The following is a 25,802-nucleotide window of genomic DNA, read 5'->3' as shown; positions in this document are numbered from 1 at the left end:
GTATTTTTATCCTTTGGAAATCTCGCTTTACCTACTTTTAAAGCTAGAACTAAAACCCTAACCGTGAACTAGAATGCCTCTTGGTGTGTGTGTTTTGCCGTGGTCTGTGGTCTTGCTACTAGCCCATCTCTAACTGAGAAAAGCAACGTGGAGCTTTGTTTGAAAGCATGTCTCTTAGAGCACATGGATCACACGGGAATGGAGAAAAAGTTGCTCCAAATTCAGTTTCACAGCTCTCTACTGTAAACCGTTATCTTCTTAGGAGAAAAAAGATAAAAGTAGACGGATAAAATCTGATGGTAAGTTGAAATTGTAGCGTCCCTCCCGTTGAACGTACACTGGTAGATGTGAAGCAGGTGTACTTGGATGTGTGTTTGGGTGTGAATCTCACACGAGTCAGAAAACAGTTTTCCTTGTCCGGTCTGTGCTTTGTGTGTGGGGCAAGCATGCTTTGATTCAATCAGCTGTCACTTGTCTAGAGTGTTCGCAGCCACTGAGAACATCATATGTGAGAGGCGTGGTGCCGGGGGCTCCTCGGGAGTCACCGCTGCCCAGTGCCCAGTTGGGTGGCTCTGGGTGTGTTGCTCCACCACCTGCTGAAGGAGTCCTGGGCACTGACCGGCTTGCTCACCCATGAAGTCCGGTGTGCTTTGATCACGTCGTCTGTGTACAGAGTGCGTCTGGATCTATGAGCACCTGCTGGAGAACAGTGTTTCACCACGTATGTTTGTTAGAAACGTGAACTTACAAATAAGGAAGACCTGTTCTTCCCTCTTCCTCCCCAGTATTGCCCTGAGGCCCACAGACATCACGCAGGGCATCTTCACAGACAAAAGGATTCAAACAGGAGAAATCTGGAGGAGAGGGTGTCGGTGTCTCAGTAACGCAGGAGGTCACACTCCTTTCAAACGGGCCCATGGCACCACCCTCAGCTTGCTCACGGGGAGTCCCCACAGTCAGTGAGTGGCCAGGTCCACCTGGGCTGTCCCCTCCCAGTCCTCCTGCTGCGCACACCTGGTGCACGGCTATGTGCCTAGCAGGTCATGCCCTGTTCGTTGCTCTTTTTCACCTCATAGTTTATCGCAGGTCATTCCCATGTTGGAACGAGAAAGCCGTGTAACAGCCATGAGAGAACGGTAGTGTCTGCAGGGAGCAAGAGAAACAGACCTGAATGCCACACAGAGAAAGGTTGAGGTGACTGAATGAGGTTCCCTGTAAACTGGAGCAGATCTAGATGGACTTATTAAAAGGTTTATCAGCAGACTGTGTTTGAAAATGCCGTCGAGGTTAAAAATGAGAATTTTACTTTAATTTCAGCATGAAAAGTGTGTGTTTAAGAAAGAACTTCCTGGAGGTGAACCTTTGCCTTGGGCACTCGCGTGATGCGCGTTCCCATCCTTCTGAATGCTCTTGTCTCTCCTTTTCAGATTAGTTTCAAATCCAGCACCTGCAAGTGCAGGGCAGCTCTGGCTGCTGGCTCTCCTCCACTGGCCCCCAGGTCTGAGTCTCTCCCTGGCCCCGCTTGCTGTCAGGCACACTGAGAGAACTCAGCGAGGAAGACCAAGAGGCTTGACTGTCGTGGTCACAGCCAGGATGCCCGGGGTCGTGGGGTGAGACCCACTATGCCGATCTCACTGCCAACAGTGTCACAAAACAGTAACACACAGAGAAAGAGCACAGGGTGGTGGGGTGAGCGTGTGGGGCTCACCTACCGCCTGAACAAAAGCACAGGAAATGGAAAATTTAATGAAGCCCCAATCAGAAATAGATGATTCAATATCTGAAATTAAATAGCACTCTAGAAGCCATGGATAATAGACAGAATGACCCAGGAGAACACAGAAATGGTCCACAAGAGAGAGTAATGGAACTCACCCAACCAGAGCAGCAGACAGAAAGACAACAAAACAAAACAAAAACGAGTGGGACATATGGGGTCTCTGGGGTAACGTCAAATGTGCCAGCATTCATGTTGTAGGAGTTCTAGAAGGAGAAGGAGGGGTAAAAAGTGTATTCAAGGAAATTATGGCTGAAAACTTTTCAAACGTAAAGAAGGAAACAGATATCCAGGTACAGGAAGCACACAAAGTCCCGAACAAGATGAACCCAATCAAACCCACACCAACACATCATTAAATTGGCAAAAGCTAAAGAATTCTTAAGGCAACAAGAGAAAAACAAGGAGTTGGTTACATGAGATTCCTGGTAAGGCTATCAGCAGCCAGAAAAGAGTGGCACAGGATATTCACAGGGCTGAAAGGGAAGAACATACAACCCAGGATATGCTTCCCAGCAAGATTAGAATAGAAGAGGAGATGAAGAATTTCTCAGACAAGCAAAAACTAGAATTCCAGCAGTACTGAATGTACCCTAAAGGAATTATTGAAGGGCTTTCTCTAAATGGGAAAAGAAGTAAGAAAATATAGGAAAGAGAAAATCCCATTAGGAAGGCAAATATGGAGTAAGACGATCACTTAAATAATCCAGTATGTAATTAAATGACCGAAAAAATATAAAAGCAACTATGACTACGATAAACCGTAAAGGAAAATAGACACATGCACCCCCAGCATTCACAGCAGCACTGTTTACAGTCGCTAAGGTATGGAGGCAACCTAAATGTCCATCGACAGATGAATGGATAAAGAAGACGTGGTGGAATGTTACTCAGCCGTAAAAAGAATGAAATAGCGCCATTTACAGCAACGTGGCTGGATCTAGAGATTGTCATCTGAGTGCAGTAGCCAGACAAAGGAGGAGAAGTGATATGATACTGCTTTTGTGGACTCCAAAAAGAAACGACACAAACGGACTTATTTACAAAACAGACTCACAGACTGAGAATGAACATGTGGTTACCAAGGAGGAAGTGGGGGGAAAGGATAGTTAGGGAGTTTGGAGTGGACATGTATACACACTGTTACATTTAAAATGGATAACCAACAAGGACCCACTGTATAGCACAAGGAACTCTGCTCCATATTCTGTAATGGCCTAATTGGGAAAATAATTTAAAGAAGAATAGATACGTGTTATGTGTATTAAAAATAAATGATAAGTTAAAAAAAAACAACAACCTGTGGGGCTTCACAGAATTCACAGATAGAGATGCATGAAATTCTGTTTCCTTCCTACTCCATTATCGTAGTATTCCCCATAAAAGCTCATCTTAACAAAAACAGCTGCTAATATTGAGTGGTAATTCTCTGTACTGTATTAGTTGTGTCTTTTGGGATAAAAAAATGGATTATCTGACCTTAACATAGTGAAGACTTTGCAGGGTGTGCTGCCTTCTACCTTAGGTAGTAACTTAGTTATATAAACAGTGAAAAATAAAGTACAGGAATATTGTAATTTGATTAGGAAAACAAAAAAATGAAAAAAACGAGGCTTATTTATTTATATTTTCCATAGCAAGTTATGGATTAAAATGCTACTGTCTTAAATAATGCATTTTATAGTGAGTTTTGATATTATTTGTATGCATATTCATAAACTTTTAACAGCGAGTTGATGGGAAAAGAAGTGACACTGAATAGAGTTATATATCATGATGCCCATATTTCTGTCCAATGGCAAACATGCTTTTCAGCTTAGAACTCATAGAGTATGACAATTTCCATTCATAACAAAACAGATCAATCACAAAGAAATGAACATTTCCCCCTATTCAAACTTGGTTAATGTTTTTCACCCATTTGTCAGTTCTGAGGAATTAGAAATTAGTGTGAACCCCTAATATCTGTCTGAATGACAAACATTTTAATGTATATATAATCTTGATTTAACTATTTGTAAAACAACTTATATTGTTATCAGATATAGTAAATATTCAACCATAATTGACAGCATAAAACAGTAAAGGGATAAGCATGGACGATGTAAAATATGATATCAAAAACACAAAATGTGGGGAAGGAGAGTGTAGAATGTAGCTCTTTCAGTGTGTTTGAACTTAAATGACTTATCAGTGTACACCTAGTAGATATGATTATGGGTCAACACATATGAACAAGGTAACAACAAATCCAAAAGCTACAATAGATTCACAAAAATCAAAAAGAAAGGAACCTAAGCATTGCTTTTGTTTAGTCACTCTTTTGTGACCCCATGGATTGCAGCCATACTACTAAAGAAAATCACCAGAGCATGACAGGAGAAGCAAAAAGAAGAAAAGAACGTAGAAGAACTATGAAAACAACTGGAAAACTAGTAACAAAAGGGCAATAAAAACGTACATATCAGTAATTACTTGAAGTGTTGATGGACTAAATACTCTGATTAAAGGACATAGGGTGGTAATTGGATAATAAACAGACCCTTCAATATGCTGCCTACAAGAGACTCACTTCAGGGTAAAACACAGACAGACAGAAAGGGGATGGAAAAAGATATATAAATAGAGACAACAAGAAAAAGGAGATAGCAATACTCATATCAAACAAAGTAGACTTTAAAACAAAGACTATTTACAAAGACAAGGAATGGCATTATACAGTGATAAAGGAAATCAATACCAGAGGAAGATATAACATTCTTTAACCACGTATTGACTAGAGATAATACGCCTTTTGTTACCTGAATGTTATTAACTGGAGTGTTTCAATATTTACTTATATAACAAATTGCCAGCCACAGGAATTAGTTTCTGCAAAAAACCCCCAGTCAATAATATGTTAACATATACAGGAGCACCTAAATTTATAAAGCAAATACTAACAGGTGTAAAGGAGCAAACTGACAACAATATAATAATAGATGACTTTAACCTTCCACTGACACCAGTGGACAGATCAGAAAGAAAATCAGTGAGGCAGAGGCGGTCTTAAATTACAGACTAGACTGGTTGGGCTTGATTGATATCTATAAGACATTATGTCCCAAACCAGGAGAACATGCATTCTTCTAAGTGCACATGGAATGTTCTCCAGAATAGATTACATACTACGTCACACAACGAACTTCAGCAGTCTTAGAGGGCAGAAATTATATCAGATTTTTTTTTTGCCCATAGTAGTATGAAACTAGAAATCAACTACTGATAGAGAAACAGAAAACAAATCTGTGGACACAAAACAACATGCTACTAAAAAAACAATGGGTCAGTGATGAAATCAAAGAGGAAATCAGAAAATAAATGAAAATGGAACACAACTTTCCAAAATATATGGCATGCAGCAAAAGTAGCACTAAAGGCAAATTCATGGCAACACAGCCCTTCCTCAGGTAGGAAGAAAAAGTTCAAGTAAACAACTTAAGCTGCCATCTAAAAATTTAGAAAAAGAACAAATGATGCCCAAAATCAGAAGGAAGGAAGTAATAAAGATCAGAGAGAGAAATTTAAACATAGTTTTTAAAAAGCAATAGAAAAGATAAATGAAAGCCAGAGCTGGTTTTTTGGTACAGACACACAAAGTTGATAACTTTTAGTCAGACTCATCAAGAAGAAAAGAGAGAGGATCCAAATAAACAAGATAAGTGAAGTGAAAGAGGGGAAATGGCAAAAAATACCACAAAAATACAAAAGATCATAAGAGTACTGTGAATGGTTATATGCCAACAAATTGGACAATCTAGAAGAAGTGGACAAATTTCTATAAGCACACAGCCTGGCGAGATGGAGTCAAGAATAAACAGACAATTTGAATAGACCAGTCACTAGAAGTGAAATTGAATTTGTAATTAGAAAAAAAAACTAGCAAACAAAAGTTCAAGACCTGACAGGGGAATTCTACCAAACATACAAAGGAGAACTTCCACGAATCCTTCTTAAACTATTCCCCAAAATTGAAGAGGATGAAACACTCCCAAACTGATTCTGTGAGGCCACCATTGCCCTGATGCTAAAACCAAAGATGCTATAAAGAAACAAAACTTTGAGCCAATATCTTCGATGAATATAGATGGAAAATTCCCCAACAAAATATTAGCAAGCCAAATCCAGCAATACATTAAAATCCAGCAATTTGACCATCATGTATCATGGTCAAATTGATTTACTTTAGGGTCACAAGGATGGTTTAATGTTCACATGTCAGTCAATGTGATATATACCACATTAACAAAATGAAAGATAAAAATCATATGATCATCTCAATAGACTCAAGCATTTGAAAAAATTCAATGTGCATTCATGATTAAAGCTTTCATTAAAGTGAGCATAGAGGGAACATAGCTCAACTATATAAAGGCCATTTACAGCAAACCCACAGCCAATATAATAATGGTAAAAAGCTGAAAGCTTTCCTATTAAATTCAGAAAGAACACAAGTGGAAATACTCTTGCCACTTCTATTTAATACACTTTTGGAAGTCTTCGCCACAGCAGTCAGACAAGAAAAAGAAATAGAAGGTACCTAGGTTGGAAGGGAAGAGGTAAAACTCACTGTTTGCAGATGATCTGATAATCTCTACAGAGAACCCTAAAGTCTCCACCCAAATACTATTATAACTAATAAGTGAATTCAGCAAGGTTGCAGAAGCCAAGATTACTATCAGTTCAGTTCAGTTGCTCAGTCGTGTCCCACTCTTTGCGGCCCCATGAATCGCAGCACGCTAGGCCTCCCTGTCCATCACCAACTCCCGGAGTTCACTCAGAATCACGTCCATCGAGTCAGTGATGCCATCCAGCCATCTCATCCTCTGTTGTCCCCTTCTCCTGCCCCCAGTCCCTCCCAGCATCAGAGTCTTTTCCAATGAGTCAACTCTTCGAATGAGGTGGCCAAAGTACTGGAGTTTCAGCTTCAGCATCATTCCCTCCAAAGAAATCCCAGGGCCCATCTCCTTCAGAATGGACTGGCTGGATCTCCCTGCAGTCCCAGGCACTCTCAGGAGTCTTCCCCAACACCACGGTTTCCTTGCAGTCCAGGCACTCTCAGGAGTCTTCCCCAACACCACAGTTTCCTCGCAGCCCAGGCACTCTCAGGAGTCTATCCAACACCTTAGTTCAGAAGCATCGATCCTTCGGCGCCCGCTGACAGTGACTTCCCAGGCGGTGCAGGTAGTGAGGAGCCCACCTGTCAGTGCAAGAGACATGAGAGGTGCGGTTTCAGTCCCCGGGTTGGGAAGATCCCCTGCAGGAGGGCATGGCAACCCACTCCAGTTTTCTTGCCTGGAAACCCCATGGACGGAGGAGCCTGGCAGCACACAGCACACACACTAATAATAAAGTATCAGAAAGAGGAAATTGAAAAAGAATTCCATTTAAAATGCATCAAAAAGAATAAAATACCTAGAAGTATTTTCTTCTAGGAGAAATCAAGGAGAAAAAAATAAACTTAACCAAGGATCTGAAAGACCTGAAAATTATAAAGCATTGATGAAGGAAATTGAGGGTGATGCTCTTTGATTGGGAGTATTAATATTATTAAAATGGCCATTCTATCCAAAGACAGCTACAGATACAATGCAATCTCTATCAAAATGCCCATGACATTTTCCAGATCTAGATCAAATAATCTTAAAATTCTCTGGAACCACAAAAGACCCTGAATTGGCAAGACAATCTTGAGAAAAAAGAATAAAACTTGAGGAATCGTGCTTCCTGACTTCAGACTATACAACAAAGCTACGTTAATCAAAACAGTGTTGAATTGGCACAAAAAGAGATGCATAGATCAGTGGAACAGAATAGAGAGCCCTGAAACTAACCCACACACCTGTAATCAATTAATCTTTGAGGAGGGAAGCAAGAATATACAATAGAGAAAAGACAGTCTCTTCAGCAAGTGGTGTTAGGAAAGCTGGACAGCCGCCTGCAGTCAGTGAATTAGAACACACCCTCACACCATACCCAAAAATAAACTCAAAATGGTTTCTAAAGACCTAATTGTAAGAACTGAAACCATAAAACTCCTAGAAGAGAACCTAGGTGGAACCCTCTTTGATAAAGGTCATAGCAGTATTTTCTTGGATCAGTCTCTGAAGAGGAAAGAAATAAAAGCAAAATTAAACAAATGGGACCTAATTAAACTTAAAAGCTTTTGCATAGCAAAGGAAACCATCAACAAGATGAAAAGACAACCTACCAACTGGGAGAAAATATTTGCTAATGATACAACTGATCAGAGGTTAATATCCAATGTGTACAAAAAGTGCATACAACTCAGTACTAAAAAAACAAACAAAATTTGGGCTGAAATCCTGAACAGACATTTTTCTAAAGAAGACATGGATGGTCAACAGGAAGAGATGCCCAGAATCACTAGTTATTATTGCTGTTGTTGAGTCGCTCAGTCGTATCTGATTCTTTGTAACCCCATGAACTGCAGCATGCCAGGCTTCCCTGTCCTTTACCGTCTCCCCGAGTTTGCTCAAGCTCATGTCCGTTGAGTTGGTGATGCCATCCAACCATCTTGTCCTCTGTTGCCTCTTTCTCGCAGTGTCCTCAATCTTTCCCAGCATCAGAGTCTTCTCTAATGAGTCAGCTCATCGCATCTGGTACCCAAAGTATTGGAGCTTCAGCAACAGTCCTTCCAATGAATATTCAGGGTTGATTTCCTTTAGGATTGACTGGTTTGATCTCCCTGCTGTCCAAGGGACTCAACAGTCTTCTTCATGCCCACAATTTGAAATCATCAATTCTTGGCGCTTAGCCTTCTTTATGATCCAACTCTTACATCCATACAAGATTACTGGAAAAACCATAGCTTTGACTTGGTTGGCAAAGAGATGTCTCTGCTTTTTAATACACTATCTAGATTTGTCACAACTTTCCTTCCAAGGAGCAAGCATCTTTTAATTTCACGGCTGCAGTCACCATCCACAGTGATTTTGGAGCCCAAGTAAATAAAGTCTGTCACTGTTTCCATTGTTTCCACATCCATTTGCCAAAAAGTGATGGGACCAGATGCTATGATCTTAGTTTTTTTAATGTTGAGTTTCAAGCCAACTTTTTCACTCTCCTCTTCGCCTTCTACCATTAGAGTTGTATCATCTGCATATCTGAGGTTGTTGATATTTCTCTCGAAAGTCTTGATTCCAACTTGTGATTCATCCAGCCTGGCATTTCGCATGATATACTCTGCATAAAAGTTAAATAAACAGGGTGACAATATACAGCCTTGACGTACTCCTTTCCCAATTTGGAACCAGTCTGTTGTTCCAAGTCTGGTTCTAACTGTTGATTCTTGACCTGCATACATATTTCTCAAGAGGCAGGTAAGGTGGTCTGGTATTCCTACCTCTTTAAGAATTTACCACAGTTTCTTGTGATCCACACAGTCAAGCTTTAACATAGTCTGTGAAGCAAAAGTAGATGTGTTTTCTGGAATTCCCTTGCTTTCTCAATGATCCACTGAATGTTGTCTATTTAATCTCTCATTCCCTTGCCTATTCTGAATCCAGCTTGTACATCTGGAAGTTCTCAGTTTGTGTACTACTGAAGCCTAGCTTGAAGGATTTTTAACATTACCTTGCTAGCATGTGAAATGAGTGCAATTGTACAGTAGTTTGAACATTCTTTGGCATTGCCATTTTTGCAATTGGAATGAAAACTGACCTTTTTCAGTCCTGTGGCCCCTGCTGAGTTTTCCAAATTTGCTGATATATTAAGTGTAGCACTTTGACAACATCATCTTTTAGGAGTTGAAATAGCTCAGCTGAAATCCCATCCCCTCAACTAGCTTTGCAGAGAAGGCAGTGGCACCCCACTCCAGTACTCTTGCCTGGAAAATCCCATGGACAGAGGAGCCTGGTAGGCTGCAGTCCATGGGGTCGCTAAGAGTCAGACATGACTGAGCGACTTCCCTTTCACTTTTCAGTTTCATGCATTGGAGAAGGCAATGGCAACCCACTCCAGTGTTCTTGTCTGGAGAATCCCAGGGATGGGGAGCCTGGTGGGCTGCTGTCTATGGGGTCGCACAGAGTTGGACACGACTGAAGCGACTTAGCAGCAGCCGCAACTAGCTTTGTTTGTAGTGATGCTTCCAAAGGCCCACTAGACTTCACCCTCCAGGATGGCTCTAGGTGAGTGACCATACCATCAAGGTTATCTGGGTCATTAAGACCTTTTTTGTACAGTTGTGTGTATTCTTGCCACCTCTTAATATCTTCTGCTTCTGTTAGGTCCATACCGTTTCTGTCCTTTATTGTGCCCATCCTTGGATGAAATGTTCCTTTGGTATCTCCAGTTTTCTTGAAGAGATCTCTAGTCTTCCCCGGTCTGTTGTTTCCTCTCTTTCTTTGCACTGGTAACCTAAGAAGGCGTTCCCGTCTGTCCTTGCTCTTCTCTGGAACTGCGCCTTCACTTGGGCATATTTTCCCCTTTCTCCTTTGCCTTTCTTCTCTTATTTTCTCAGCTATTTGTAAGGCCTCCTCAGACAACCACTTTGCTCTCTTGCATTTCTGTTTCTTTGGGATGATTTTGGTCATCCTGTACAATGTTAGGAGCCTCTGTTCATAGTTCTTCAGGCACTCTTATCAGATCTAATCCCTTGAATCTATTTCTCACTTCCACTGTATAATCATACGGGATTTGATTTAGGTCATACCTGAATGCCCTAGTAGTTTTCCCTGCTTTCTTCAATTTAAGCCTGAATTTTGCAATAAGGAGCTCATTATCTGAACCATAGTCAGCTCTTGGTCTTGTTTTTGCTGACTGTATAGAGCTTTTTCATCTTCTGCCGTAAAGAATATACTCAGTCTGATTTCGGTATTGACTATTTGGCGATATCCGTGTATAGAGTCATCTCTTGTGTTCTTAGAAAAGGATGTTTGCTAATGACCAGTGTGTCCTCTTGGCAAAACTGTTAGCTTTTGCCCCACTTCATTTTGTACTCCCAAGTCCAAACTTGCCTGTTATTCCAAGTATCTTTTGACTTCCTGCTTTGCATTCCTGTCCCCTCAGATGAAAAGAACATGTTTTTTTTTTTTTTTTTTTTTTGGTTAGTTCTAGAAGGTCTTGTAGATCTTCATAGAACTGTTCAGCTTCTTCAGCTTTAGTGGTTGGGGCATAGACTTGGATTACTGTGATGTTGAATGGTTGCCTTGGAAATGAACTGAGTTCATTCTGTCATTTTTGAGATTGTACCCAAGTACTGCATTTAGGACTCTTGTTCACTTTGAGGGGTCCTCCATTTCTTCTAAGGAATTCTTGCCCACACCGGTAGATATAATGGCACATGGAGGACTTGAACCCTGTCTGAGGTGCGTCCCGTGGAGCTGCATGTTCTGTGTCTGTCCTGGGATCTGCTGCCCTGCCCTGCCCTGCCCAGATGTCCTTTTCCCCCTGCACCACAGTTGGAGCTCCCCTCTCATCCTCAGGGCGTGTTGCTTGGGGTGGGGGCACTTTCCCTTCCACCCACCAGCCCTGTTGTCCTTGGGATGAGGCTGGCTTGATCCCCTGTCCTCTGGGCCAGGTTGTCAGCAGCGTGCATTTCACCTTGTGGACCGGAGCACCCAGTATTTCGCCTAAGTTGGTGCTTTAAACACCCCCCACCCCAAGCTGGTGTAAGAAGGGGGTCTGATTTGGCCTGAGGTCCACCAGGTGGAGCCCACAGTCTCACAATCTGTGTCTGGGGTTGGGGAGCTGAAGATGACAGAATGGGTGTGTGTGGCTACCTTGCCCTCACAGACTCATGTTTCCCATTGGTTCCCACCCCCTCCATCAGCCCAGGGGAAATGAGATGGACATCCCCAGGTGCTCCACTCCAGGGGCTGCAGGCCCGGGACACACGGCCTGGCCGACGGACTTAGTGGCCATTACTGTGCTGTGCACTTGATTTCCTTCCCCTTTAGCTCTGCTCGGGGTTTCGTGTGTTTGCAGAATGAAGGCCACACTCAGTCCAGATTGTAACTACACGTTGTCCTGGCCATTTAATGAGTGAACAGTAGCCTCTGTAACAGGAGCCCTGGTCCCCCAGGCATCCGTCACTCTTCACTGTGTGTGTGATGCATCTGATAACACCGTGTGTGGCACAGGAAGCACCCTTACAAGAGAAGCAAGAGAAGTACCAGCGCCGCCAGCCAAGTTTCCTGTTTCCCTTGTGTCAGTTACTAGGCCGGTTCACAGTTTTCATGCTTTTGCTCTAAAAGCTCTGACTCAGCATGCTGGATATACAGCAGCAGACACACTCTCAGGACCACCAAGCTTTTGCTGCTTTTACTGTTTTCTGCACAGTAGCCTGTGGTTAGTTCGTTACCCCAGTTCTCACTTTGCAGCCCCGGAAACACAAGCTCCTTCTGGGTGTCTGACCCCACAGACTTACAGACAGGATCTCCTGGGCCCATGTGGGCTCCCTGCCCTAAGAAAGTACATGGCTGGTGCTAAACCTTGGACTGCCTGCTGTCTTGTAGCTTTATTTTCTCCATTCTTGCTAAAGATGGTAGTTTATTTAACTTAGAATATGAAAAGTATTTATGGAGTTTCCCTGGTGGCTCAGACGGTAAACAATCTGCCTACAATGCAGGAGACGTGGGTTCAATCCCTGAGGTGGTATGATCCCCTGAAGGAGGAAATGGCTACTCACTTGAGTATTCTTGCCTGGAGAATCTCATGGACAGAGAAGCCTGGCAGGCTATAGTCCATGGGATTGCAAACAGTTGGACATGACTGAGTGACTAGCACTTTCATGTGAAAAATATTTATACAGTTAGTTAACCGACCATGTCTAGTTTTAATGTAAAATGTTGCAATTCTAAGGTTTAAGTATTACTGAAGAGTAACCCTTGATTTTGATCTTATGTCGAGGAGTCATGGAATTGCCAAAGAAAATAATGTAAGCAAAAACAAGACCGAGAGCTGATTGTGGCACAGATCATGAACTCCTTATTGCCAAATTCAGACTTAAATTGAAGAAAGTAGGGAAAACCACTAATCATTCAGTATGACCTAAATCAAATCCCTTATGATTATACAATGGAAGTGAGAAATAGATTTAAGGGACTAGATCTGATAGAGTACCTGATGAACTATGGACGGAGGTTCGTGACATTGTACAGGAGACAGGGATCAAGACCATCCCCATGGAAAAGAAATGCACAAAAGCAAAATGGCTGTCTGGGGAGGCCTTACAAATAGCTGTGAAAAGAAGAGAAGTGAAAAGCAAAGGAGAAAAGGAAAGATATAAGCATCTGAATGCAGAGTTCCAAAGAATAGCAAGAAGAGATAAGAAAGCCTTCCACAGCAATCAATGCAAAGAAATAGAGGAAAACAACAGAATGGGAAAGACTAGAGATCTCATCAAGAAAATTAGAGATACCAAGGGAACATTTCATGCAAAGATGGGCTCGACAAAGGACAGAAATGGTATGGACCTAACAGAAGCAGAAGATATTAAGAAGAGGTGGCAAGAATACACAGAAGAACTGTACAAAAAAGATCTTCATGACCAAGATAATCACGATGGTGTGATCACTGACCTAGAGCCAGACATCCTGGAATGTGAAGTCATGTGGGCCTTAGAAAGCATCACTACGAACAAAGCTAGTGGAAGTGATGGAATTCCAGTTGAGCTATTTCAAATCCTGAAAGATGATGCTGTAAAAGTGCTGCACTCAATATGTTAGCAAATTTGGAAAACTCAGCAATGGCCACAGGACTGGAAAAGGTCAGTTTTCATTCCAATCCCAAAGAAAGGCAGTGCCAAAGAATGCTCAAACTACCACACAATTGCACTCATCTCACACACTAGTAAAGTAATGCTCAAAATTCTCCAAGCCAGGCTTCAGCAATACGTGAACTGTGAACTTCCAGTTGTTCAAGCTGGTTTTAGAAAAGGCAGAGGAACCAGAGATCAAATTGCCAACATCTGCTGAATCATCGAAAAAGCAAGAGAGTTCAAGAAAAACATCTATTTCTGCTTTATTGACTATGCCAAAGCTTTTGTGTGGATCACAATAAACTATGGAAAAGTATTCAAGAGATGGGAATACCAGACCATCTGACCTGCCTCTTGAGAAACCTGTATGCAGGTCAGGAAGCAACAGTTAGAAGTGGACATGGAACAACAGACTGGTTCCAAACAGGAAAAGGAGTACGTCAAGGCTGTATATTGTCACCCTGCTTCTTTAACTTATATGCAGAGTACATCATGAGAAACACTGGGCTGGAAGAAGCACAAGGTGGAATCAAGATTGTGGGGAGAAATATCAATAACCTCAGATATGCAGATGATACCACCCTTATGGCAGAAAGTGAAGAGGAACTCAAAAGCCTCTTGATGAAAGTGAAAGAGGAGAGTGAAAAAGTTGGCTTAAAGCTCAACATTCAGAAAACGAAGATCATGGCATCTGGTCACATCACTTCATGGGAAATAGATGGGGAAACAGTGGAAACAGTGTCAGACTTTATTTTTTGGGGCTCCAAAATCACTGCAGATGGTGACTGCAGCCATGAAATTAAAAGATGCTTACTCCTTGCAAGGAAAGTTATGACCAACCTAGACAGCATAATAAAAAGCAGAGACATTCCTTTGCCAACAAAGGTCTGTCTAGTCAAGGCTATGGTTTTTCCAGTAGTCATGTATGGATGTGAGAGTTGGACTGTGAAGAAGGCTGAGTGCCGAAGAATTGATGCTTTTGAACTGTGGTGTTGGAGAAGACTTTTGAGAGTCCCTTGGACTGCAAGGAGATCCAACCAGTCCATTCTACAGGAGATCAGCCCTGGGATTTCTTTGGAAGGAATGATACTAAGGCTGAAACTCCAGTACTTTGGCCACCTCATGCAAAGAGTTGACTCATTGGAAAAGACTCTGATGCTGGGAGGGATTGGGGGCAGGAGGAGAAGGGGACAACAGAGGATGAGATGGCTGGATGGCATCATCGATTTGATGGACGTGAGTTTGAGTGAACTCTGGGAGTTGGCGATGGACAGGGAGGCCTGGCATGCTGCGATTCACGGGGTCGCAAGGAGTTGGACACGAGTGAGCGACTGAACTGAACTGAAGTGATCCATTCATTCACAGAAGATTCTGTCCCATTATGAGATTCCCCACAAGTTGTACCTAGACAGACCGCCTTTCTTCCCCGAGCCACTCTTCCTGACTCTGTCCTCAAGAGGCTGTGGCCTTGAGTGCACCCAGTGCTGGCCAGGGGACCTGCAGAACCACCTGCATCTGCGCACGTGTGCTCGGGACAGCCGCCCCAGACCCAGCAGCTGATGAAACTGCCTGAGGCGGCCCCAGCTCGCAGGGTAGAAGCAGCCTGGGGGCAGAGGGTTGGTGTCGAGGATGTGCTGCCCTGCGACACCCAGAACGAAGCCAGAGCTTCCCTGGTGGGAGTCCTGCCCACAGTGAGCCTCCCGTGCCAACATTCAGACAGGGGCCAAGCTGGACTCTGGACTCTTGGTCTAGACAGACGTGGGTCCAGGCTCTCCCTGTATGTGCAGGCCCTTCCCAGAAAGAGGCTCAGGAGGCCATGCCAGCTGCCTCTGTTCATCAACCAAGATGTTTACTCACAAATGTGAATGAATGGCCATCAAACTTCTGAGGAAAATAAACACAGAAGAGAGTGATCTATATGAGAAAACACAACCGAGAGAAAGTAACTCTGAGAACAGAGAGGATGTAAGGAATAAGCCTTATGAATACGTGTTTTTAGTAAGTACAGAGATCACACGTTAATTCGAAGGTCTGGAAAGCACTTGTGTAACACATACTAAGGCAGGCAGCAGTGATCAGTGATGTGGTGTCGGGCTGCTGGTGGCTGCCGTGGCGGAGGAGCAGGGATGGGGCAGACTCTGGGGCCAGAGGCTCAGTTTATTGAGGGTTTGCTCACTCTGTGAGATGTCCAATAATTTAGTTAAAACATTTATGGGAAGTGAAATCATTCAGGGCTCATGTCTTAGAATGAAAAAAAAACGATTCAGCAGTTTCACGGAGAAGGCAGAAACCTTGAAAAAAACCATGAAGATTTTCTCGGAACTGGGTCTGTCTGCCTAGCGACTGTCGAGTCCCCCAGGCCGAGCTGGAGGCAGGCTGCTGGGGAGCAGCAGCCCTGGGCACCGGTGGGGGCCTGCACAGGGGACTGGCCTTGCTGGGCGGATTCTGCAGGCGGGTGCTGTGTACACCTGAGGAGACAGGCAGGTCGGCGGGCTGGGGCTGCAGGAGAAGCCACCGGAGGCCAGGACCAGCGCACCTCTGCTCTGTGCGTGCGGTGGTTCTCCACTCGGCCCCACTGAGGGCTCTCACCGCTCCCATGAGGCTCTTCACTGCCTCTGGGAGGAGGGCGTGCAGCCAGTCAGGCAGCTGGACCCCCTGCGTGGGGCTTGGACAAAGCCCTCAGAGGTGGCCACTGTAGCCAGGAGGACTTGTGAGTCAGAACAAGTAGCAGGGCCAGGCAGTTCTGTGGGCAGATGACTCGAGGGGATGTGCACCTCTTATTCTGTACTCTTTCCTGGGGACAAATCATCATTTTTCAAGTGTTCACTTGCTGACCTGAAGTCACTCTGGCAGTCACCTCAGAAGGGCAGGTGACCCAGGGTGGAGTGCTCCCAGCACGAGCTCCCTTCCGGTGCCCAGTACCTATCCTCTGCTGTGGCAATCCCGCCCCCCCACCGACTACCTGGGGAAGACACACTGGGCAGCCAGCCCGGGGGTTCCATTGTGGGGTCTGTGTAAAATACCCGGGTCTTCAGGAAGCTCCACCCAGTGCTATCCAAGTGTGGATTCAGACGCCAGCACCCACCAGGCAGTGGAGGGGCAAAGGGGAGGCTGGGCACAGTGGGCACCCACCCCTCCCCTGCACATCTGGGGGAGGGGGCAAGGACTTTACATTGAACACATATTGTCCCTTGAAATGAATCCCTGAGATTGGTGGCCTGTAAGCATGAATTTTCCCAGTTCCTTCTCATGCTGCTTTGCCCTGAAGAAGTGAGGCTTCTGAGCGAGGCCTGGGTGCCAGCCTTGGGCTGCCTGGACCTGCTGCCCTGGCTTTAACACTCTGTGCAAGGGGGAGGAGGGGGTCACCAAGAGCGAGGAGCCCCGGGGAGCTCCCTGAGGTCCGGCACTGCAACCGTAAGCCAGCTCTTGTTGCAAGCACTCTGGCCTGTGTCTGGGTCCATGGGGTTGCGTCACTCTGCCCATAGTGGGCACCTGCATTCAGTCCCCAGTGACCTGAGGGCGTCCACCTGTCAGCCCCACAGCACAAGCCTCTGGCTGGTTAAGACAGGAGACTTGTACCCTGCTGAGAATGCACCGACACACTCGCTAAGAGGCAAGTTTGCTGGGTCTTGAGTGTCATGAGTGTGGGGAGGGGTGTGAACCTGCCTGGCCCCGGCGGCAGGGCCCAAGCACAAACATGCCGAGGTGCACAGCCACGTGGCCCCTGAATTAACCTGGAAACGGAGCCCATCTGCTCCTGGATGTCAGCAGTTTTGGCCCCAAGGGAACTCAGTGCATGAAGTCTCAGGTTTTGGGGTTTCTGTGGCCTGCTCGCCTCCCCACAGGGGCGTGTTTCTGGGCTGCATCACTGGACCGAACTGAGCTGCTGGGAGGGCGGGTGTGCCCGATGGACCGAACTGAGCTGCTGGGAGGGCGGGTGTGCCCAATGGACCGAACTGAGCTGCTGCTGGCCCGGGACCGGAGCTGCTGGGGGGCGATGGACCCGAACCGAGCTGCTGCTGGGAGGCGGGTGTGCCCGATGGACCGAACTGAGCTGCTGGGGGGGCGGGTGTGCCCGGCTGACGACGCAGACCTGTCCCCACAGCACCCGCGTCACCTTCCCGCTCTCGCTCCATTCCAGGCATCAGCAACGCGGAGGCGCGGCAGCCAGGGAAGGCCCCCAACTTCAGCGTCAACTGGACGGTGGGCGACTCGGCCCTCGAGGTCATCAACGCCACCACGGGGAAGGACGAGCTGGGCCGCGCCTCACGCCTGTGTAAGCACGCCTTGTACTGTCGCTGGATGCGTGTGCACGGCAAGGTACTGCCCAGACCCCCGCTCACGGCCGCCCTCCCTGTGAGGCGCCCAGACCCCCCCCACCCTGTGAGACGCCCAGACCCCCCAGCTCACGGCCACCCTCCCTGTGAGGCGCCCAGACACCCCGCTCGTGGCCACCCTCCCCTGTGAGGCGCCCAGACCCCCACCCGCTCGCGGCCACCCTCCCTGTGAGGCGCCCAGACCCCCACCCGCTCGTGGCCACCCTCCCCTGTGAGGCGCCCAGACACCCCGCTCATGGCCACCCTCCCTGTGAGGCGCCCAGACCCCCCCGCTCGTGGCCACCCTCCCTGTGAGGCGCCCAGACCCCCACCCGCTCGCAGCCACCCTCCCTGTGAGGCGCCCAGACCCCCACCCGCCGCGCCACCCTCCCCCTGTGAGGCGCCCAGACACCCCACTCATGGCCACCCTCCCTGTGAGGCGCCCAGACCCCCCAGCCGTGGCCACCCCCTCCCCTGGCCCCACCCTCCCTGTGAGGTGCCCAGACCCCCACCCGGCCACCTCCCTCCCTGTGAGCCACCCTGCCCTGTCATGGCCACCCTCCTGTGACCCCCAGACCCCTGGCCACCCTCCCTGTGAGGTGCCCAGATCCCCACCCGCTCGCAGCCACCCTGCCCTGTGTGGTGCCCAGAACCCCCCGCTCCTGGCCACTCTCCCTGTGAGGCACCCAGACCCACCCCGCTCACGGCCACCCTGCCCTGTGATCTCTATGAGGTGCCCAGACCCACCCCCGCCCCCCCCCGCTCGCAGCTACCCTCCCTGTGAGGCTCCCAGACGTCCCACCCACCCCCCCGCTCATGGCCGCCCTCCCTATGAGGCGCCCATACGGCTCCCCCCACGCCCTGTGAGGCGCCCAGACCCCCCCGCTCGCGGCCACCCTGCCTGTGAGGCGCCCAGACCCCCTGCTCGCGGCCACCCTCCCCTGTGAGGCGCCCAGATCCCCCCGCTCGCAGCCACCCTATCTGTGAGGCGCCCAGACCCCCCCGCTCGCGGCCACCCTCCCCTGTGAGGCGCCCAGATCCCCCTGCTCGTGGCCACCCTATCTGTGAGGTGCCCAGATCCCCCCGCTCGTGGCCACCCTACCTGTGAGGTGCCCAGACTGCCCCCGCTCGCAGCTACCCTCCCTGTGAGGCGCTCAGACCCCACCCGCTTGTGGCCACCCTTCCCTGTGAGGCGCCCAGACCCCCTCCCCCAGCCCTGTGAGGCACCCAGACCCCCGTCCCGCTCGCGACCACCCTTCCCTGTGAGGCGCCCAAACCCCCTCCCCCAGCCTGTGAGGCGCCCAGACCCCCACCCGCTCATGGCCACCCTCCCTGTGAGGCGCCCAGACCCCCCCGCTCGTGGCCACCCTCCCTGTGAGGGGCCCAGATCCCCCCTGCTCGTGGCCACCCTCCCTGTGAGGCGCCCAGACCCCCCCGCTTGCGGCCACCCTCCCTGTGAGGCGCCCAGACCCCCCCACCCCACTCGCGGCTACCCTTCCTGTGAGGCGCCCAGACCCCCCAGCTCGTGGCCACCCTTCCCTGTGAGGCGCCCAGACCCCCCCAGCCCTGTGAGGCGCCCAGACCCCCCTGCTCGCCGCTACCCTCCCTGTGAGGCGCCCAGACCCACCCCGCTCGCGACCACCCTGCCCTGTGATCCCTGTGAGGTGCCCAGACCCCCTCCCCAGCCCAGTGAGGCGCCCAGACCCATCCCGCTCGCGGCCACCCTCCCCTGTGAGGCGCCCACACCCCCACCCGCTTGTGGCCACCCTGCCCTGTGAGGCGCCCAGACCCCCGCTCGCGGCCACCCTTTCTGTGAGGCGCCCACACCCCCACCCGCTCATGGCCACCCTGCCCTGTGAGGTGCCCAGACCCCCACCCGCTCGCGGCCACCCTTTCTGTGAGGCGCCCACACCCCCACCCGCTCGTGGCCACCCTGCCCTGTGAGGCGCCCAGACCCCCCTGCTCGCGGCCACCCTTCCCTGTGAGGCGCCCAGACCCCCGCCGCTCGCGGCCACCCTGCCCTGTGAGGTGCCCAGACCCCCCACTCGTGGCCACCCTGCCCTGTGAGGCGCCCAGACCCCCACCCACTCGCGGCCACCCTTTCCTGCCTCCTCGGGCTGCTCTCAGCTGGCAGTCAGGCCCTGCCTCCTCAGATCCAAAGCAGGCTCAGCCCGTAACCCCCGGCCCCCACGCCCATATGAACCCAGGACTCAGCACCCCCTCCACTTGGCCCCCCACCAGCTCTGCCTGGCAGGCACTCCCCCTCACTGCAGATTCCTGGGCCCTGCAACCTGGGGCTGCCCTGAGTTCACTCAGCCCTTCAGGAAGCCTCTTAAACCTGTTGATTTTGAGGTTTGGTTTGGAGTTAGAGGGTTTTTACAGCAACAGGTCCCCTTTCCCCAGATAAAATCTTCTCTAGTGGATCTGTATGTGACCAGTTTTCACCTATTACATCGAGTCAGAAACTTTTATCTGTGATGGACAGAAGTTGCCGTGTCCACGTGGCAAGAGGGTCACCACACGGGCAGCCTCACAGCAGCTGCCCTCCCTGCAGATCCTAGCTGCACAGAAATGTGTTGGCCTCACGGGCCGAGGCACAGAGTTCTCTGTGACCAAACAGCAGAGTGGTGTTTGCTCAAGACCTGAAAGCGTTGGTGTATCGTTTGAGTCCCCTGCTCGTGGGTCGCCAGCAGCCCGCCTGTTTAACTGCGAAGCCGCCACTGGGGCTGAGGACGCGGCACACTTGGGCGTCTGGCGTGGCTCTGTGTGATGTGGTCCTCGGGGTCAGTGGGGTCCCCCAGAAGCAGCACAGGCTGAAATGCTGCTCTTTGAACACCATCCTGGATTGTGTTTTCCCCTGTTACGGCTTGAACAGTTGCACTTGCCTTTTTGTCTTTTCACAGGTTCCCTCCAGCTTACTGCGCTCCAAGATCACCAAACCCAACGTGTACCACGAGTCCAAGCTGGTCGCCAAGGAGTACCAGGCTGCCAAGGCCTGTCTGTTCAGAGCCTTCATCAAGGCCGGGCTGGGCGCCTGGGTGGAGAAGCCCACGGAACAGGACCAGTTCTCACTCACACCCTGACGGCGTGCAGCGCAGCCCCAGCCTCACAGCCGGGCTGGGGCCGGTGTGGGTGTGCGGGCGCCGTCATGGGGGCAGGCGTGCGGTTCGGGGCGGGGGTGGGGTGGTGGGTGTGGGCTCGGGGTCCCGGTCCCCACCTGCATCTCAGCAGCAGCGTTTCCCCTCTGAGTCATCCAGTGACTGCTTTCAATCTCAGTTTACGTTTAGAAATTGAGTTCTACTAAGTAGGGCTTCCTGAAGTTTAGGAAAATAGAAATTACTTTGTGTGAAATTCTTGAATAATTTATTCAGAACTAGGAATGTGGTTTATAAAATAAGAAATAATTATGCCAGGTCACTCTTATGCCACATTGTTTTAAGTGCAAAGAGGCATTTCCATATGGAGGGCACTAGGAAGTAGCGAGGAAGCTAGCCTAAGGAAACCGTCCCTGTCTGCCCGTGGCCCTTTCCCCCACAGTCGCTGCCCTCCCACAGAGGCCGATCTGCAGCACAGTGATCTGCTGGGTGGCCCCGGGACCGTGGCCCAGGAGCCCCCTCTTCTAGAAGCTTCTGTACCCCTTGTTGGACCATGTCCTGGAAAACCTCTCAGTAATCACAGGTCAAACGTGGCCGGTGAGCCTGGCCCTTCACTTGGGTTTTTTAAGCAGTGTTTAACTCTTAAGGACCAGAAGGAGTCTGCAGGCCGACCGCACAATAAATGGCCTAGGATTCCCTCTGGTCCCTCCTCTGAATCGTGTGGATGTGAACGACCATCCCAGAATCCTCGCAGGATGGAAATAGGATGAATTGCATAGATATTCACTCTTGGAAAATGCCACTGAGGGCATATTTTTAAATTATTCTTTCCCACTTTATCAAAGACGTGTTTGAAATATAAGAAGTGTTCAGGCTGAAAGCTAGCGAGACAGCGTGTCGCTCACGTGGTCTCGACCGGGGTTGGGTGTTGGTGTCACGGCAGGGAAGGGGGTGGTCTGGCGTCTGGGACACCCAGGACACGGGCCGGCACCCCACTGTGCAGGGACGAGCCCAGGCAGGCCGAGCCAGCGAGTCTGGGGTCGGGGCGGGCAGAGGGGCCTTGGGAGGCCATCCCCACTGAGCACAAAGTCCACACTGACTGCCTCCTGCTTCCACTCAGGACCCCGGAGGAGCTTCCCGCCCTTCGTGGGGTCAGTGCCAGTTCCTGGTCTTGGGGTGCTGTGGGTGAGAAGGCAGACCCCACTCCCCAGCCAAGTCCAGGAGTCAGACTGTGTGCCCAGGGGGCGTGTTGGGGGGCGGTGTCCTCTATGGACTTAATAAGCAGGAGCAGGGTGGCCCTGGCCGTGACCCCTGTGCTCAGGGTGGGAGGTGGGGCTGAAGAGGGCTGGCCTCCAGGTGTCCCCTCGCACCACAGAGACGTGAGAGGGTGTGCCCTGTGGGTGCATGCTGAGGGTGCTGTGCACACACGGGCTGACCGGGTTAAAGGACAGATCTTTGTCCTTTGAGACCCACACCTCCCTCTGCGGAGTGTGGCTTAGCCTGACCCTGCCAGCACAGGGGCCGGCGGGGCCTGCACACTCAGAAAAGACGTCTGTGAGCCCCTGCGTTTGTATTCTCGTCTCTATAGATGGTATTTTTTTCTAATGGGGAGTGGAAGATGGACTTAGTTTTTTAAAAATATGTGGATTTTGGTTACAAAGTCTAGAGGAACGGTGTTGCACACACACAAGCTACCCTGCACGCCCGACCCCTCCCCACCCCCACCCCAGATAGTTGAATGCCTTATGTGCGGCTCCCCAGGGCCTCAGCCGGGTGCCACTGCCTCTCCCAGGCGGATCTGTGCCACCAGGCAGCACGGGCCTGGCACAGGGCTCCCGCCCCAAGAGTGCTCAGGCCTCGGGAGATGCTGGGGGGAAGGTGGCCAAGGTTCACAGGGGTAGGGGTTCAGGGAGCCCTGGGTGGGCAGGACCCCTGTGTGAGGCCAGGGGGAGTCGAGCCAGGGCAGGAGGCCAGCCCTGCTCCTGTAACAGGACAGCTGGACCCTGCTCATAGGCAGGAAGTCTCCAGCCCTATCATCCTGAGTGTGGCTAGTCTCCTCCATCTGTGTGTCTGTCTGTCTGTCTGTAGGCAGGAAAAGCAGGGCAAGCACCCCCTCAACCCCCAAAGAAATCAGGGAGCCCAGCATCTTACACACCCCTCCCAGATGCCCATATGGCGTCACCATGGAGCTGTTCCCTTGAGGAGTCCTTTACATCTAGGGTCCTTAATCTGGGCTTTAGAAACAGAGATTTGACGAAACCAAGAACTTGATCTTTTGAAAAAAATCTTACATTTTTGAGGATAGCTTGACCAGCGGGGATGGGAGGGACTGTTTTGACTTGTTGGCTGAGCCTGGAGTGCTAATTCTCCCAAGACACTGGCCCCTCTTCAGTGCCCAGCCCAAGGGGCAGCTGTCCTGTGTTGTAGAAAAGTGAGCCAGGGCTCGTGGGGGTGGGGCCGAGGCAGGCCCCCCATCCTGGGTTCTCCAGCCCTCACCCCTGCTTGGGGTCAGGACACTGTACTCCTCCCTGCCGGTTGACTCTGAGTCTTAAAGGGGCTTTTCTTTTCTGTTTTGGAGATTTTTATTGTGATCAAAATGAGTTACTTTTATTTTAAAATGTACAAGCCAGCATTGTGTGAGATACACACTTCTCTGGAATTTGTTTCCTTGGAATAGTTTTGTTGCCCTCCAGACTGCAGAGCCCTTACTCTCCTCGTCTCGGGGCCAAGCCCCTGGGTCTCCTTGCTGGGCATGTCCCAGGGGCCACCGCCTACCCCTTTCCTCAAAACAGATGAAAAGGATGGATGTTCAGCATTTCCAGAATGCCTCACACCAATGTGTAAGGTCTGCCCCAATCATCACTTTGATCCGGCCTGAGAAATAAAGTGAGCTGGCACTCCCATCTCTAAATTCTTTGAAATCGGTGAATCTCTCAGAAGGTTTATTTTTCATCAAACCTATGCAGATGGTAAAAGCAGAGCGTGACTGTGTGGGTCCAGCTTTGTGAGTCCTGGGACCATCCCTCCCTCAGCAGCAGCCAGCCCGGGGTGCTGGGTTTTGTGTCCCCACAATTGGGAGCAGGGGGTGGGCACTCTCACTTAATCCCGACTCTGGGCTCCTGTTCCTGGCAGCATGTCTGCACCCCCTCGCTCAGGGTCTGGAGGGACGAGGCGCCCCGCCCCGCCCCCCAGCCAAGGACTCGCGTTTTGGCCACAGCTTGTGCTGACAGTGCATCAGGGGCACAGCCGTGAGCAGTTTAAGGTGGTCTGTGGAGTGAGCCCCGAAAACGGTTTGCTTCTCCGACTTTGGGTTCTATGCTTTTAATTTTGTTCTAGAGTTCAGACACCTTCTATGAATGTAACTCAGCTGAGAACACTGTCACTAGGGCTCAGCCCTTGGTGTCCCCACATCTCCACTAATGTCCAGGCCACACGTAACCCCCGCATGAGCTTCCTCCTGCACTGAGACCAGCCAGAACCGAGCATGAGACGCTGTCACTCAGAGGGCATGAGATGTTCTCAATAAAACCATGTTTCACCACCACAGCCTTGCCCAGACTCTCTCTCCTCCTGAGTGTCCCCCTTCTTGCTCGGGAAGAGGTGTCAGGAGCAACACCTGCTGGGCCGCTGCGGCTGGGCCCTGCTCCCCGCCTGTGTCTGCTCTGAGCGCCTGCCCTGGGGTCAGCCCTCCGAGTCCAGTCCCCAAGTTCAGGGCAGAGGAGTGGACACTGCACAGCTGCCCTGCTCCTGCCCCATCTGTTGGGGAGGAGGGGGACATGAGCCCACGTGGTAGGAGGCATGTGGAGGGACATGGATGGGGCAGCAAAGAGGGGCCACACTCCAGGGTGGTGCTGACAAGACCATCTGGGTGTTGGGGCCATGAGGTAGCCCCCTGGTCACAATAATGTTCAGGGCTGGTGTTTTGGAAGGATGTTCCCAATAGAGTGGAAAACTGGCTGTAAAGCTAGTGTTGAAGTTCACAGTTGTGGAGATGCTTCATGGAAGGAGGGTACGCACGGAACAATCTGAAAGGACTGAGTCTGGTCACCGTGCGTGGATGACGGGATAGGAAGTTGGTTTCATTTGATTTTCCTTTTTAAAAAATCTGCCTTTGTCCAGCATTCCTACAATGACATGAAAAGCAAATAGGAAAAGTTTTTGGAAAGTGAACAGTCCCATGCAAATAAAAAGCAGCACTGTTAGAGACAAGTGGTTTGCTCTCTTTTGCGTCAGTTTTCATTGTTTCCATTTCTTTCCCCACAATAAAAGCAACGTTCAAATGAAGGTATGTGTCATCAGAAAGACCAATGACACTTCAGAGAAAAGGCTGGGAGCAGCCTCTTCTTCACAGGTTCAGTCCAGAGTCGTGGGGACTTCCTGTGGCTCCTTTAGAGAGGTGGCAAGACCCCGGGTTCTGTGATGGGGCTGACCACACGGAGCACACGTTCTCCAGCAGGAAAGGCTGAAAATCCGCTCCCAGGTTGGAAGCGGGTCTGGGGGCTACCTGAAGACTCGCTCGACTGCTGGACATCTGGGAAACCAGCTGCTTAGTAAGTTGCTGCTGCTGCTGCTAGGTCGCTTCAGTCATGTCCGACTCTGTGTGACCCCACAGACGGCCTCCTACCAGGCTCCTCTGTCCCTGGGATTCTCCAGGCAAGAATACTGGAGTGGGTTGCCATTTCCTTCTCCAGTGCGTGAAAGTGAAAAGTCAAAGTGAAGTCGCTCAGTCGTGCCCGACTCTTCATGACCCCATGGACTGCAGCCTACCAGGCTCCTCTGTCACTGAGTCATTGTTAATATTAAAATCCAATTAATCACGTCATTAATAATTTCCTTACTTAAGACAGAAGGAC

The 25,802-nt window shown here is 49.7% G+C and overlaps 1 protein-coding gene across 5 annotated transcripts in view; it reads left to right on the top strand.

Moving 5' to 3' along the window:
- The window catches only part of ADARB1 (adenosine deaminase RNA specific B1), a 90,056-nt gene extending 67,379 nt beyond the window's left edge, over nt 1-22,677 (top strand). For 2 of the 5 annotated variants that reach the window (XM_070378189.1, XM_070378212.1), the window contains 2 exons: nt 17,680-17,814; nt 20,758-22,677. In XM_070378189.1, coding sequence (XP_070234290.1) covers nt 17,680-17,814; nt 20,758-21,158 — 536 coding nt within the window. In that variant the 3' untranslated portion in view covers nt 21,159-22,677. Of the gene's footprint in view, nt 1-17,679; nt 17,859-20,757 lie in introns of those variants that run through there. The other 3 variants (XM_070378198.1, XM_005898974.2, XR_011465699.1) reach the window with 2 other exon arrangements.
- The last annotated feature ends 3,125 nt before the right edge of the window (nt 22,678-25,802 follow it).

Source organism: Bos mutus, chromosome 1 (assembly GCF_027580195.1).
Source record: "Bos mutus isolate GX-2022 chromosome 1, NWIPB_WYAK_1.1, whole genome shotgun sequence".
Lineage (NCBI taxonomy): Eukaryota > Metazoa > Chordata > Mammalia > Artiodactyla > Bovidae > Bos > Bos mutus.
The sequence above is the reverse complement of the archived record's forward strand: the minus strand, read 5'-3'. Positions and strand labels throughout refer to the sequence as shown.